The 17,231-nt window shown below is 38.2% G+C and overlaps 1 protein-coding gene across 14 annotated transcripts in view; it reads right to left on the reverse strand.

Annotated features, from left to right (window-relative positions):
• The window catches only part of STAU2 (staufen double-stranded RNA binding protein 2), a 363,048-nt gene that overhangs the window by 200,543 nt on the left and 145,274 nt on the right, over positions 1-17,231 (reverse strand). For all 14 annotated transcript variants that reach the window (XM_077167009.1, XM_077167004.1, XM_077167001.1 and 11 more), the window contains 3 exons: positions 3,828-3,987; positions 2,508-2,615; positions 289-501 (listed from right to left, as the gene is read on the reverse strand). In XM_077167009.1, coding sequence (XP_077023124.1) covers positions 289-501; positions 2,508-2,615; positions 3,828-3,987 — 481 coding nt within the window. The remainder of the gene's footprint in view (positions 1-288; positions 502-2,507; positions 2,616-3,827; positions 3,988-17,231) is intronic.

Here is a 17,231-nt window from a genome sequence, read left to right on the forward strand (position 1 = left end):
AATAACCATGATGAGGACTATCCTAAAGGTGATCATGAATAGGAAAGCACTTTCCAACCATAAAAAAAACTATTGATATGTAAGGAATCTTGTATGATGAACAAATGTAGGTGTTAAAAAAACAAAACAGAATTCTCATTAATTTATAATACTACATCCTACCTTAATTCCTGAACTATACACAACCCATAATTTTAGGTGCATGTCTTATGGAAAACTTTTTATCTAAAGCTACTATGATATTTACTTAGTAAAACTAAATAAGCATTTCAACAAGCATACACTTACCTTTACTATTGTTTTAGGGCGTTTTTTAAAAAATAGTTTTGGCTTTTCAACCACAGGAAGAGGTGGAAGTTTTTTAAGCTCCTGTAAAACAGTGGTTGCAGCACGCTTCTTGGAGAGCTTTTTGCTATTTCCTTCTCCTTCTGCAGAGAACTCTCCCACTGACACTCGAGTAACAAAGCTTTTCATATGTGGTGGTCCACTTTCTTTAATAACCTATTAAATAAAAGTGAAATGCTAAATAACATACAAGTACTCAAGATGAATCCTCACAATATGAATCATTCTTAATATTTACATCATCAAAATTGAAATTATTAGTAATTATGCCAGAATTATTGTATTGCTTAAATAAAACTATTTTAAGGCATTATATAGGGACTACTCATAAATAACATTTACGATGCTTAATGAACTGAAGTGGAAAGAACAGAAATCTAAATAAACACATTCAATTCATCATCAAAGTTTTTTATATTTGAAAACAAGTAATTCTAACTATGGTTAAACAGCTTCTTATGGAGCACAAAATGAAGAACGTAAAACATACATATTAGATTAGATACATGGGCCATCGAGAATGATAATGCATGAATAATTGTGTACATACCCAGTTTTCTCTGACATGAGAGTAAGTTACTGGAGAACAAGGACTATATCTTACATTTTCTTCTACAACTTATAAAGTATCCTGCATGTCAAAGCCTCTCAAAAACAGTTGATGAATGAAAAAAATTCACTACTTTTCATGGAGACCGTAAAGCTGTTTTATAGAAAGGGTTGTTTATTCTCCCTCTCTGAGAGAATCAAAGGTAAGTGGATGTGCCATAAAAATACCTGAATTATGAATCTGACAACTATGAATATCCCTAAACCCTGTGTAGTATGCTCTTACTTTCAAACTATGCCAGGTTTTGAGGAAAACATATCTTCTAAAACCTGAGCACTCAAAACTTGAGTCTACTTCAAATTAGAACCTATAAAAGATAGGTAATGTCACATATTAAATTTGTTTCTTCTAATTTTTGGATATCAATTAGAAAAAAAAAAGAAAAACAATATCTTGATAATCCAACATTACCATGGATAATGAATTTAGCACAAGCAAATTTTCCAAGTTATTTTCCGATTACTACTTTAACCACCAAAACTATTTTTATTTTAGTCACTTTGAGAGAATACTAATCTTTTATTTTTCACATTAGACAGATCTACACAATGAACAAAAACATTCTACACTATAATAATACTGCTACCTCCATCTAAGACGTCCAAAACTGTCCCCTATTCATAATAGTCTTTAAAAGGCATTATCTCAGTAATTTTTGAGTATGTATAATTACTTTTGATAGGTTTTCCACATTTTCTCTATCATTTCTTGCTGGAAGAAGGTTCTCAACTACATTTTTTCCCTTTCTCATTTAGCTGCTTTTCATATGCTACAAGACAAGAATGAGATAATCCAACTTGTTATAGTTGTGTCCAAGAAAAAAAGCAAATGCGTTCTCAGTGAAGGTCAGAGGATCCTGCCGGTGACTAAAATGTGGGCCCCCTCTAGTATACAAACTTCCTATCACCTGAAAGAGGATATTCCAAGACTGTTTCAATTTATTTCATAGTTCATACTCTCCTTCCAGATATTTGGGTTGCAAAATTAGTCACATTTTAATAAGGGTTGCATGACAATAATAACTTTTAGAAGTTTCTCTTTTAAATTTCATACAATTTAAAATATATATGTATGACATATTTATCTAGTTGTAAAACAGAGAGCTGCTTCATTATTTCTTAGTGATTTACTAGGTAAGGTTTAAGTAAAACATATTTTAGCCTTCACACAATTGAAAGAAATTGGATATTACTAAACATGGGTCACTAAAATTTAACCTGAATATTCCTAATTTGATTCTATTAAAAACATCAAATTCTGCAGGATATTATACATTATCCCATATCCAGAAAATAAATTTTACAATGAAAACTGAAATGTCATACATATAAAGGATTTACAAGAGAAAAGACAAAGAGCACAGCAGGAATCTATGATTTTATACTAAGGTTTACTTTTCTTTGGACCTATATGTTTCATGATAGTCTGAAAATAAGAAAGCACATTAACTCTTTTAGGATATCATTAGTATACTAGTTAATTTTATTTGTTTGTTTATTTAAAATTGCAAGGGGTAGGGAAAAAAATGGGAAGATCTCTATGGAGCACATACCTCAAAACTGACAGGCATATTTCTCTTCAGAGCAATTTCAAACACTAAGCTGATCTCAGATTTATTTGCATCTTTGTCATCATCCATTTCTTTTCCTGATTCTCCATTCTACATCAAGAAAAATAAGATAACACTGAATCTTCACTTTGCAACAAACTATTCATTTATTCTACAATCAAGAGGGCCTATCTAAAATCCAGTAAGAGACAGGAACTTATAGACTATCTGATGGGTATTTATATAACTACAGTAGTCAATGGCTTTGCTGCCAGGCTTTTTGTTAACCGATTTTTAATTTTTTTTTCTCAAAGTAGAAGCATAAATGCTAAGCGTGGAAATATTTGTCCTCAACCATATACTAATTTGAATTTGTCCTATCTGCCTAGATCCAGTTCTCTCATTTTAAAGATCTCTGGTTTCCCCTTACATAAAATTCACTGGTGTCCTAATATGATACATGATCTCCCATGAAGACTAGTCGAATACAAGTACAGAATGCAAAACAGGAGGCCAGAGCTCTGTGTTGGGCTCAGGCACCAATTCATTGCTTCACTATTTAACTTCTTGAGGACCTCATACGTGCTGAATAGAGTATAAGTATTAGAGACAAAGAGATAAAAGATATATATATTTCAGCTGTCAAGAAGCTTATTATCTAGTGAGCAAACAGGTAAACAAACAGGTAAGACTTACAACGCAAGTGCACAAGAAGGAAAATGCCTAAGTCTGCCTGCCATTAAGTAAGTTAAATCTCAAAGGCGGAGGAACGGCAGGTTGAATTTTAGAGCTTGAAATAAGATGAACACACAATAGGACAGCCTGAGCTAGAGATACAATTTTGAAATCAATAGAGAAATAGCCAAAGCCATGAGAATGGGTCAGTTTACTCAAGAATAGTTTCAATTTCCTCATTTATCAAATAAAACAGGACTGGAAAACCATAACCATCTCCTGCTGCTTTAATTCCTTGATTTCAGGGTAACATGATGTAATCCACGCTCAATAAGCAGAGTATTAATGTCAAACAAATGACTGTTATTTCTCATCCTTATACACATCCTAAGACGTTAAGTTGCCTAGAATGTGAATTCCATGGGTGAACCAAAGCTCTGAGAGGGAAGGTGATCCTGGCAGGAACACCGAGTCTACTACCGAAGACAGGCAGCCTGGGAAGCAGAGCATCGCCAATCACCATTCTAGTCTTTTTCCCTACCAGAAAAAGATCTTTTTGCTCTTCTATTCGTAAAAATGCTTTTATTTGCCTTCTCAGCAATCTCACTGAGGGACTATGACAGACTACTATACATAGCAGGACCACACCTGAGGTGATTTTTCTGGAATAGGTTCATTCTGAAGTGCTTGAAGGGCTTTCATTGCAGCATTGTGTCTAGCAGCTTGTCGGGTCTTTCCTTCTCCAAAAAATTCATTATTTCCTACAGTCAGCTGAACATAAAAGATCTTAGGCATTGGGCAATGATACCTAAAATAAGAAAATAAAAACATGAATGTTAGTTCAATAAAACTACTTCACAATCTTATAAAGAGTGTAAACCACTTAAAAATCTTATAAGATTTGTTTAAATGATACAAACTATATAATGAACTATAATCCTCTTATTTTTTATATACTTTTAAAAATCTTTTCTTAATTATTTATTTATTAAACATAACATACAAACACAAACATTCTTACCATATGATCAGTCCATTCTTGATATATAATCAATAACTCACAATATCATCATATAGTTACATATTCATCACCATGATCATTTCTAAGAACATTTGCATCAATTCAGAAAAAGAAATAAAATGAAAAAAGAAAAAAATTCATACATACCATACCCCTTACCCCTCCCTTTCACTGATCACTAGCATTTCAATCTACTAAATTTATTTTAACATTTGTTCCCCCCATTATTTATTTATTTTTAATCCATATGTTTTATTCTTCTGTCGATAAGGCAGATAAAAGGAGCATCAGACACAAGGTCTTCACTATCACAGAGTCACACTGCGAAAGCTATATCATTATACAATCATCTTCAAGAAACATGGCTACTGGAACACAGCTCTACATTTTCAGGTAGCTCCCTCCAGCCTCTCCAATACACCTTAACTAAAAAGGTGATATCTATATAATATGTAAGAATAACCTCCAGGATAACCTCTCCACTCTGTTTGGAATCTCTCAGCCATTGACACTTCATTGTGCGTCATTTTACTCTTCCCCCTTTTGGTCGAGAAGATTTTCTCAATCCCTTGATGCTGAGTCCCAGCTCATTCTAGGATTTCTGTCCCACATCACCAATTTCTGTCCACACCCTTGGGAGTCATGTCCCATGCAGAAAGGGGGAGGGCAGTGAGTTTGCTTGTTGTGTTGGCTGAAAGAGAGAGAGAGGCCACATCTGAGCAACAAAAGAGGTTCTCTGGGGTGACTCTTAGGCCTAATTTTAAGTAGACTTGACCTGTCCTTTGTGGGGTTAAGTTTCATATGAACAAACTCCAAGATTGAGGGCTCAGCCTATTGTTTTGGTTGTCTCCACTGCTTATGAGAATATCAAGAATTCAACTTGGGGAAGTTGAATTTTCCCCCTTGCTCACCATTTCCCCAAGGGGACTCTGCAAATACTTTTCTATCACTGTATAACCCTCTTATTAGTCTTAATAAAATTTTAAACTCATGAATATATTTATAAAAAATGTAAGACAATATATTTATAGGTAATGAGAAAATATTATAGAAAATAATATTAAACACTAACGAAAACAGTACAAATTTAAAACACGAAGACTTCCTGAGAGAAGTTTTCAGTCAGATTTTGACAGAAGTGAGCCAAATGGTCTGGTGCCAGAGGATGGGGAGCTACTCCAGAGGCTAGAAAGAGGTAAGACAATTTAGGTGATAACATGCAGACAACTGTGCTTTTAACAGCAGATAGGTATAATTAGAAATGGAAGGGAGGCAGAAAGATGGAGATACTTTGATGCAAAGTATTTAGGAGAATAAGGTGCTTAACTTTCTGTTTAAGAACTGGTTTAACAAAATGTATTCAGAAGTTGATTTATAGCAGTTCTGTGCTTAATGAAAGTGAAGTAAATTAGCATGTCTAGAAAGCTGCAATAATGCAGGCATAAAAGGATAACAGAGGATACAAAAGGAAAGAACAAACCTAGAAGAAACAAAGAAAAAATTACAAGGACATGCAATAAAATCCATTAATTCAACAAGTATTTATCAAATGCCTTCCACATGAGAGGTGGATACAGAAGTGAAGAAAGCATACCACAAATCCCTGCTGCTTTGGAATTTACATTATAATGAGGAAGGGAGACAATAAAACAAATATATAAAATACCTAGTATATTAGAAATACATGCCAAAAAGAAAACTAAAGAGAAAAGGCCCAGAAGCGTCAGGGAAGGGGTTCCAGATTTAGATCAGGCAGGCAAGGAAGGTGACATCTGTGTAAAGACCTGCAACAAGTAAGAGCAAAACTTGCCAACATCTGGGAGAGCATATTTGAGAAGAAAAATGCTAAGTGCAATGGCCCTGAGGCAGGAGTGTGTCCTGTACGTTCAAGTAACTAAGAGGAAATCAATTTGGCTAGAGGTTCAGTGAGTGAGGGAAGGAAGCTAGAAGATGAAACATAAGAGATAGCCAAATTCCACAGGGCCTTCACCAAAAGAATCTGACTTTTTACTCTGAGTAAAAGGGCTTGCAAGCCACTGAAAGATTTTGAGCAAGATCTGACTTAAATTTTGGAAGTACCATCTGACTGCTATGTTGAAAACAGACTGTAGAGGGACAAAGGTGGAAGCAGGGAGATTCATTAGGAGGCTACCACCATAATTCAGGGGAAGAGTGATGGTGGCCTGGTTTAGGGTGATAGCAGTAGAAGTGATTTGTAGTTGGATTCTGGATGAAAGTAAAGCTGATGGATTTTACCCAAGGACTGGCTATGGAATCTCAGCAAGGATTTGAGGATGGCCCCAACGTTTCTGAAGATGGAGTGTCCATGCATGAAAACAGTGAAGGCTGTAAAAGGAATGGGGTTGGTTGGGGTATGAGTGTATGTTGGGGGGTGCGGGGGGATCCAGGATCTCAGTTTTGGAGTATTAAATTATTCAGGCTGGATAGCTGGACATATCAGGAGGACATATCAGGACTTCTGTTTGGAGATGTTATATAATAATTATGGCCTGGACAATTAGATTCATGAGTCTGGACTTCAGAAAAGAAGTCCAGTCAAAGCTGGAGATAAGATATGGAATCATCAACACATAGATGGTATTTAATGCCACAAGACTGAATGAGAAGCCCATGGGAAGGAATGATAAGAGGAAAACTAGGCAAGCATAGTACACTACCTGAAAGCCAAATAAAAAAAGAGTGTATCGAGAATGGAGAGGGAAGAAGGGATCAACTGTATCAAATACTACTTACAGATCAAGTAAATTGATGACTGAGAAATGACCATTGAATTTAGCAATTTAGCAAACCTAATAGGATTGATTTTGATGGAATGGTAGATTTCCAATTGTAAAGTTGAAGAATTAAGTTAAAATCATTCTAGTACTTGAAAATGTCTGCTTCCAAGCAAAATTTCCAATTGAGGGCCTACTAAGTTTTAGAAGATTACAGAACTTTCAAATGGGCAACTTGAGATAAACTGTAGAGAACCCATAAATAAGAATTCACCAGGCAGATGGGACTAATCACTGAAGGTTTACTGAAGGTAAAGGTCTAGAGATGCAAATGGAGACCAAAGATGCAGATTTGGAAGGCTATAATTGAAACCATATGAGTGGATAAGTACCTGGAAAGGATAAATATAAAGGAACCAAAAAAGAGAGCCTAAGAAGGGTATGTAATTTATGCCCATGATCAAAGGGCAGGAGAAATAATAGATAGCAGTGAAGGAGATGAAAGCACTTTCAAAGTTAGAAAAGAAATTACAACAACGTCAGAAAAATGTATAATCAACAGTGTCAAATATAGTAACGAAATTAAGAGTATGAAAAATGTTTAAAAATCCATTTAAAATTTTTAACTTAAAATCAATTTTCCTGGCCCACAGTTTTCTGTTAATTTATTTTAAGATAAAGTGTTTTCACTTTTTAAATAGCAAATACAGAAAAGGAAAAAGATCATTCTTACTTATACAATAAAAGATTATATTTAACATGCAAAGAATAAAAAGCACTAAAAAACACCATCTTTTTTGCTCTTTGATTACAATAACTAAAAAGGGTACTGAAGTACATTACTGAAGTACATGGTTTCCTATTACGTATTTTATTTTAGATCCCTTCAATGCCAGAAATGTTTGATGGAGTAATATGAATAATACAGATTAATTTTATTTTGAATTTCACAAAATTCAGTTTCCCACTTCCCTGCAATTTTATGCACATTTTTAATTGACTCCACTATAAAAACTTTAAAACAGACAACTTGAAATCAGAAATTTACTCCTGGACTGAGATCTTAAACAGTGAGCTTTCACTACAGAGCAAATGTTTACATTTAATTGTAAACTTCTGAAAACAGAGGCTCACAACTGGAATGCTTACAGACTCTTAACTACAGTAGAGGGAGTGGGCGCCACTGTAATCACTGAGGTCTGCTGACAATTACAAAACTCATTTTGGTTTGCCACAGAGACAAACAAAATTTGTGTTCATTATAATTTTACTGGAATATGATGTCATAACACATAGCCATACTGAAACAATCTGCTGATTTTCCTACCAAAATATTAACTGCACATTAAAGAGCCCTTGGGGCCTCTTCCTTTTTGGTCATCAAATATAGCTTTGTGCATGTGTATGACTGTATGTATGTATATATGTGTGTATGTTTGTATATGTATGTGGATGTGCATGTGAGCATATTATCAACAGAAAATAAATATCAGAGGGAAAATTAGGTATATAGTTGTTTTTTTTTTTTTAACATGGGCAGGTACCAGGAATCAAACCTGGGTCTCCAGCATGGCAGGTGAGAACTCTGCCTGCTGAGCCACTGTGGCCCACCCAGTATATAGTATTTTTAACAAAAAAGGAAAATATTTCCTGTTGCACTTACAACAGGAAATACCGAGGACAGACGCCTGACTTGTTTCTTTACAGTTTCACTTCACCCTTTTATTTAACAATGATTTCTAACAGTACTCCCTACATGGTCCAAATACCTTATATATCACATCTTCTCATATCATCATGACAATTAAGGTTCACCAGATCACTCTCATTAATGGTACCCAGAGAGAATTATAGGTGGGTTCTAAATATTTATTTCCTTTGGTAAAGAAACATCAAATTTGAACTTTTATGGCTATGTTCAATCAAAAGAGTTCCATTTTCTATTTGTATTTATTTGAAACAAGCCCATTATTGGTGAGGAACTTATAAGTTTTGTACATATTTCCAGAAATCAGTGTGTATTTATCTAATCTTAGATTACTATTCTTGAATGGTTTCTTTCAATCAGAATTTTCTGGTTAATGCTTAGCTTCCCATAGTGGCTACTATTAAAAGATAAACCATGAAAACTTATTCATCCAGTCTTTTTAGGGTCAAATGGCTTCTTCTACCCACAACCTCGAAAGTAAATTTTGTAAAGTGTGACCCTACTTTCATTAGAATCATCTGAAGTACTCATTAAAAATGCAGGTTCCTGTGCTCCAACCTTGACCTAATGAAGAAGGACCTCTTGGGATGGAATACAAACCTTTACTTTAACAAATTTCCCTGGTGAGACTTTGCACACAAAATCTCAGAGCCACCCACCATATTATCCTATCCCAGAACAGTACTTATGAGACTTGATGATTACTTCAAATTTATTCGAGCGAAAAGTCACAAACATTCCTTATAGCACCAGGAGTGGGTCTTTTATATTTTTCTCATTGAATCTTCACAGTAGTCTAATGAGAAAGGAGATTGACCCCACGGTTTCCTTGAGAAGTAAAAAATCTCTCCAGAAGATGAAGTGGGAGTTAAATTTAAATCTGTCTAACTTAAGAGCCTGGGCTCTTAAGGAGTATCCTAAAATCTGCTTTATCCTCTCCTATTTTTGTTTATATTTGATTATTAAATTGACTATCCCTATAGACCAGAGAACCCGATACAAAGGTTCTAAACACAAGGCCCACTAATGGACTTCAGAGGCACTTTATTGAATTACGGCTGAAACAAAGAAAAAAACTTCAAAATGAAATCCTATGTTTTTTAGGGCATGCCAAACTAAGCAGGATCAAAAATTTGAGTGACCTTACAGAGTGAAAAGTCAGAATCATGGCCATTATGTGGCACGCTAATGGTTTAAATTTTACAAATGCTTTTTTCTCCCATGTTCCTTTGCCCTATATTTTCCTTAAGTCTTACAAAAAATAAAATTTTAAATAAAATAAAATGTTTCCCTTTCTTCAAAACCCACAAAAATCTTTAGATTTGGCCTAGTTCTAAGACAGCACAAGTAAATACAACATTAAAGTGGGGATGTCTATATCTGGTTCCTCTAAATTAATACTTGACATTCCTTATACAGTTTTGTGGGGGGGTTTTGTGCATGGTTTTATTTCATTTTTTAGTGAGACAGAGATTTTTACATTCACTTATATTTGACCTTCAGTTTTAATAGCTTTCTATACCATATATCCTTTTCCATCCTCCCTAAAGTTACTTCAATAATACCCTCTTTATGGGCTCATTTTGTATTATTTCTCTAAACAACTAAAATCCACACATCCTCTTACCATTCTGTGACTGCTTTATTCTCCAACATCTACACTTTCCTATGTATCATTTTTACAAGGTGAGAAAGATATTTTCCAAATAACGTAAGAACTTTAAAAAGCTGAAAAATTATTACCTCATTTTATTTGATAGTATTATTCATAAATCTAAACGCAGCTTGCTTTTCCTAGGATATTTTTTAATCTTTTGATATTTAAGTCTTTACAGGTTTACGTCTTAAAGTGTTTATTTCTAACACTGACAGAAGAGAGAACTGTCATTTCACCTTTCTTATCTCAGTTTACTTATCTGCAAACTATTTACAATATCTGTGTTTAAAGAACTCTAAAGACCAAAACTTAGAATTCAAATAACATGCTGATTATTTTTATTCTTCGTATATTTTTTGGCACCACTAAGCATTCTTTTTCACTACAGAAAAATAATAGGTTTTATCATAAAGCTATAAAATAGCCCCTGGCACATTTTCAAGCATGTATGTATATAATATGTTTAGATGGGAAAGTTCTTTCTCTATTCACATCTATAAACTATGAAAACATATCCTTTATAGGATCTGAATGTTATGTCTTAAGGAATTAAAAAAATTAAGACTTTTTAGAAAGGATTCACATCTGAAAATTAACTTTAAAAGAGGTGTGTGGCCAGTCTGCTCAGACTGAGCCCACCTGAAAGGGTGCTATGCCTGCTGATGTCTGTCCTTGGTTAATAAGGCTGATTTAAAAAAAAAAAAAAAAAAGAGGTGTAAACATAGTGTATTCTAGTTGTAGAATTATTGTAATTATGTTTAAAATGCCTAGAGGAAAAAAACCAGAAAGATATGCATTAAAATCTGGCAGGGGGCGCTATGATGGTGGCTCAGCAGCAGAATTCTTGCTTGCCATGTTAGAGTCCCAGGTTCAATTCCCAGCGCCTGATGATGTTTAAATAAATAAACAAATAAAAATCTGGTAGGGGGTGTTTTGAAGTGACAGATTTATAAATGATACTCTTTTTGTTTATAATTTCAATAATATGGTTGCACCGGAATAAAGAAAAACGAAAATATTTAATTTAATTGACATATGTCTAGTCTCTGCATAAATAAAAGTAAGCCTGCATTCAAAAACATAAATTTGATAAATTCATTTAATGACTTATGGAATACAGAATATGATCCAAGAGAATAAAAACTTGTACTTTGTCATATAGTACTATGTACCAGAACCACAATTAGGTCTACTGAAAGCAGAGCACATTATCAAAGAATCCCACTATTATAAATACACAGCCTCTTCCCTAAGTCAAACACTTGGATCCAACATAAATCTATTCTTGCCCTTTCCCTAAGTGGGTATCAGGATAAATCATCATCATTACCATCACCATTATCCTCATTACAACAAAAATATTCAAAGCACTTACTATCTCATTCAATCCCCATAACAATCCCAACTTTATTTTACCTTTCTGAGGAAGAGATGTTAACTGACTTGCCCAAGGCTAAACCTTGAAAGTGAGTGAGCCAGCCTCTGAGTCCAGACAGTCTCACTTCACAGGCCATGGGCAGCCTCTACACCTCGCTACCTCTGCATGAACTGGATAAATGAGTACTATAAACTGTAGAAGTAAGAACTACGACCTTTAGAGTAATCAGGCCACAATTAGAACATCAAGGAAATTTAAATCTAACTAGACATAAAAGATCTGGCAGATTCTGAAGATCTGGGTAGGGAAAAGAGTCACATTCAGGATGTCGGGTACTAAATGGAATGCTGTAATTGTAGGAGATGGACTTGACTGTAAAATCCTGCCACCACCTCTCTGCTTGTTTTTAGTCTTCTCTCTCAACCCATCTTTCTGGAAACCATGCCTAAAGGTAGATGAACTCACGAGGGAAATGCAAATCAAACCCATGAGACAGATACAACTCCACACCTACAAGGACAGCAATAATAACATTTTCTAAAAATTTAAAAAGGAGGAAATAACAAATGTTGGTAAAGATCCAGAGAAACCAGAATTTCTGTACATTCCTAGTGGGATTATAAATTGGTATAGCAACTGTGGAAAACAGTTTGTCAATTCTTTAAAAAGTTAAACACAGAATTACCATATGATTCAGCAATTACATTCCTACGTATATATTCAAAAAGAGTAAAAACGTATTTACACAAAAACCAGTACATAAACGTTCATAGTAGCATTACTCATAACAGCCAAAAAGTGGAAACAAACCAAAAGTCTATCAACTCATAAATAAACAAAATGTAGTATATACATACAATGGAAGATTATTCAGCTATGAAATGAATGAAGACACCTGCTACACCATGGATTGGGAACATCAAAAACTTTATGCTAAGTGAAAGAAAGAGGACACAGAAGGCTACATTTTGTATAAGTCCATTTATAGGAAATGTCCAGAATAGACAAATCCAGAGACAGAAAGCAGATTAGCTGTTGCCAGGGGCTGAGAAGAAGGGAAAATGAGGAGTGACTGCTTAATGGGTTTGGGTTTTTTTGGGAGTGATGAAAAAATTTTCTGGACTATATAGTGATGATGGACACACAACACTGTGAATGTACTAAAAAGCCGTCATTGAATTGTATACTTCAAAATGGTTAAAATTGAGAATTTTATCTCAATTTTAAAGAATGTTAATTTTTATGTTTCCTCAGTCTCTTGTTTTTCATAGACAAGACACTCTTCCTAAATGATCTCTCCTATCCCCAGACTCCAACCACTATTTATATTCTTAGCAAAATTCCAGAAATTAATCCACTAAAGTGGGGGAAAAAAAACAAGTAAGAGCCACCTTCTCTTTTGCACTTTGGCATATTACTGACCTGATCTATTTCCTGCCGCTGGCCTATATCATGCCAGACACTGTTTCAGTCCCTGGAGATGTTGGACTGTCCTCAGAAGACAATATCCTATTCAATTTAAGAGACAAGACTAATAAGAAAAATAAAGCAGGGTGAGGGAACAGAGTAATGGGGCTCCTTTAGGTGGTGGCATGTGAATAGAACGGTGAATGGAGTGAAAATTCCAGCCATGAAAATATCTGGAGGAAAAAGTGTTCCAAGTTAATCAAATAGCAACTGCAAAATTCCTGAAGAGATAACATATTATTTGGCTTTTTTTTGAGAAACAATAAACGTTCTCATGCCTAGAAAGCAGTGAGTCAAGAGGGGAGCTGCAGGAAATTAGGTTGAGACATGGCCGGAGGTGTGGCATAATTTTATTCTTGGCCTGGTAGCTTAGTCTCTTTCTCTCCCTCCCTCGCCATTTTGGCACGTCCGGTTCTTCTAAACCTCTGAATTACAAGTCAGACTCGGTCACCAAGTTGCTGCTCGAATAATCGGCTAGAGGTAGATCCCCCGAGGGATACAAATGGCGGCCTTCCAGCTTCTTCCTCCAGTAAAGAGCAAAGCCACAGGAAGAACCTCTACCCCACCCTCCCGAAAGGGAGTGGCCAGGAGCCATTTCGTAACTCACTCCCTCCCAACCCACTTCCGCCTCTTCCGGAGTTAAAAAAGCGGAACGACACTCCCTCGACCCCTCCTCTCACAGGGGAGGAGCCTGGTCCGCCATCTTATGCCCCTCCTCCACCTTTTTGTGAGACCCGTCCATCATTTTGTGACTCCGGGGCCACGGCCGCCGGCCCAGTCTGGCCTGGTAGCCCACCTGTTCAGTCCGCTGCAGCAGCATGGCCTACTGAGCCCCAGCGGCCCCTCCCGCCGCCCGTGGTTGGATGCTTCCCTATGAATCTCCAGCCGACGCAGCAGCGCCCACTTGCTTGGTATCCTCACAGTGCAGAGGCAATCAAGCAACTGCGCAAAGCGGTCAAGGAAGACGGGTTTGCGAGTCCATACGCGACCCACCTGCTAGAGGAAATGTCCACGCAGCTTAATACACTTCATGATTGGACAACTCTAGCCAGAGCTATTCTCACCCCAGGCCAGTATGTTGATTGGAAGGCGCACTTCAACTCAGAGGCCGAGCGGGCTGCTCAACAAATAGATTACCCAGGAGGGCCCCCGGGCCTCGGTATCCCTCTCGAGTCTTTCCTCGGGAGCGGTCGGTACTTCGACCCAGCAGTCTATACCACTGCCCCGTATGGGTTTTGGGTTCAGTTACGAAAAGTAGCCATGCGGGCCTTCCGTAATTGTTCAGCCTCCAGACCAGAACAAATTACCAAGTTAATTCAGAAAACAGACGAGGATTTCGCCTCCTTTGTCTCTAGGGTACAAGCGGCTTGCAAAAACAAAATACACGATTATCAGGGGCAAAATGCACTGGCTAAGGAACTTATATTTGAGGGAGCCCGTCCCATCTTCAGATAAGCGCTGGCAGGCGTTAGAGAGAAGTCCATCTCTGACTGGGTACTTGCTTGTTCCAACATTAACCCTTCCGCAAGAGATCTTGCTGACTCCCTAGCACTCGCACTTAGAGCTACTAATGAATGTTACCGGTGCGGTGAGTCTGGACATTTTGCTCGGGAGTGTCCTAAGCAACCTGACCCGAGAGACACGGGGGCCAAGCCACCGGAAGGAAAACGCTGGCAAGAGAGAAAGCCCAAAAACCCCTTGTCCAAAGTGTAACCTGGGTAGATATCAACCTAATCAGTCACTAATAGCCATGATCCTAGACACTTACCATTCACCATCGGGCGTTCTTTGGCAAGATGATCCCCTAATGTGGATTCATCCAGCCAAAAGTAAACTCTGTAAAATCTGCCCACAGGTAAAGCTGTGGATAACCTTAGCCCAAGACCTAATCAAAGCAGCAGTTCAGCTGGTAGGGAGGCCTCCAGATGTACTAATCTGGCCTATTGAGGACAAGCAGTTTACCTGGCTGCTACAATTTAATCCCGACATGCAGGCGCTAATGCTCGGCTTCCATGGGGAGGTCTCCAGCAAATACCCTCCTCACAAGCTCTGTCAGGCAGTCAGACACATCCCACTACGGCCAAGCTCGGGTCCTTTTCACCCTTTCCCAGCGTCGGCCCCTGTGCCGCGAGCCACTACTATTTTTAGACGCCTCTAAAACCAAACTCGCGTTTGTAGCCTTCATCCCTCACCGTAAAGAGCCTGTCTGCGTTGTGCAATCAAACCATCACTCGGTACAGGTAGGGGAGTTGGTAGCTGTCACCCTAGCCTTACAACAATTCCCTGACGAGCCGGTAAATATTTTCACTGATAGTTTGTACACCTACCAAGTTTGTAAAGTCCTCGCCTTAGCCATGTTCTACCCCGATCCAAGGAAGCCTATAGACAAATTCTTATTTTTACTAAAAAACACCCTTGAAGAAAGAGGGCCTCCGTGGTTCATTGCACATGTACGTAGCCACTCGGGCCTCCCAGGCCCCATTGCCGAAGGCAATCGGCTCGTTGACAGGGCTGTCTCAGCCCAGGTCCTCGCAACCGTGCAGGACCCCGTCAACGCTGCCAAACAGTTACACAGCAGGTTCCACCTGTCTGCAGGGGCAATCCGGCATCTATGTGGGTTGCCTATCGAAACAGCTAAGCATTTAGTCAGAAGCTGCGCCACTTGCGCTCCATTCATGCCCTTGGGACCTCTACAGCCACAAGGGGTAAATCCCCGAGGTCTCAAGCCCAACGCTAGATGGCAGATGGATGTCACTCATGTTCTGTCTTTCGGGCGGCACAAATATTTACATGTAATTATAGATACCTATTCTGGCATGTGTCACGCGGTCCCTCTCCCAGGAGAGACTGCCAAGCATTGTGTTCAAGCCCTCAGGCAAGGAATTCTCTTTATGGGAGTCCCTTGGGACCTAAAAACAGACAATGGTCCTGCGTATCGCAGCGCTGCCTTCAAAAGTTTTCTGGATATGTACAACATCACTCACCATTTTGGCATCCCCTATAACCCTCAGGGGCAGGCCATGGTTGAGGCACTAAACAAAAGGATCAAAATTCAAATTGAAAAGCAAAGAAGTAACATGCCTCAGGCATCACCCAAAGACATTATTACTCAAGTCCTCATAGTTTTAAATTTGTTGACCTTTGACAAAGATGGTCTGTCACCCCTGCACAGGCATTGGGGCCCAGCCAACCGACCTTCAGTGGTCCCCTTAGTCTACTGGCGTGACCCAGTCACAAATACTTGGTCAGGTCCCGCCCCGCTCCTAGCGCAGGGGCGCGGTTTTGCTTGTGTTTTTCCAGAAAGTGAGCCGCAACCCCTCTGGATCCCTTCACGTTCCGTCCGACCAGCAACGGCCTCTACAAATAAAGCCAAAGACCGGGAGCCAGAAGAACTCCTGCTTACAGGTTTACCCCATCACTAACGTCTCATGAACTCTTGGTTCTTATTCATTTGTCCTATTAACCTGTTAGTTTTTCTCCTTTAATTAAAAGAATAATTAAAATAGCTGTGCGGGACAAAGTGATGCAGGCAGTCAGGGTGACCGGACTCCAGCTACTAGGCTGTATTCTGTTGGGACTTTAATTGCAGGGGCGGATGACTTTGACATTCCCTCTGTTGATCCAAACAAACCTGGGAAAAGTGTCTGCACGAGCAATACATGCGAGTGTACCCAATTCCCTGTTGGAAGTATCGGGTAGGGGCACTTGCATTGGCACGCCACCGGCAGGCTTCCAGGGACTTTGTAGTAGAAATGCATCCAATAAGTTCAATTCCTCAGGAAACACTTACCTAATTCCTTCGCCAGGACTTAAATGGGCATGTAGCACGGGTCTAACACCCTGTGTCAGTACTAGTATTTTCAACAACTCACAGTTTTGCATCCTAGTACAGGTTTTGCCGAGAGTTATCTACCAGTCACCCGAAAAGGAGAGCGCGTTTGAGCCCCCCCGTGATTGCATAAAATAAGTTCTCCTTTTAAGTCTTGTTTCTAGGAATCCAGTAACAACTTGCCCAGCGCGACACATAGCCCATTGCCGCCGGCAGCTGGTACTGTTGCCGCCGTGACCTTCACTCAAGCCTCTGTC

Source organism: Tamandua tetradactyla, chromosome 6 (genome assembly GCF_023851605.1).
Source record: "Tamandua tetradactyla isolate mTamTet1 chromosome 6, mTamTet1.pri, whole genome shotgun sequence".
In the NCBI taxonomy this organism is placed as follows: domain Eukaryota; kingdom Metazoa; phylum Chordata; class Mammalia; order Pilosa; family Myrmecophagidae; genus Tamandua; species Tamandua tetradactyla.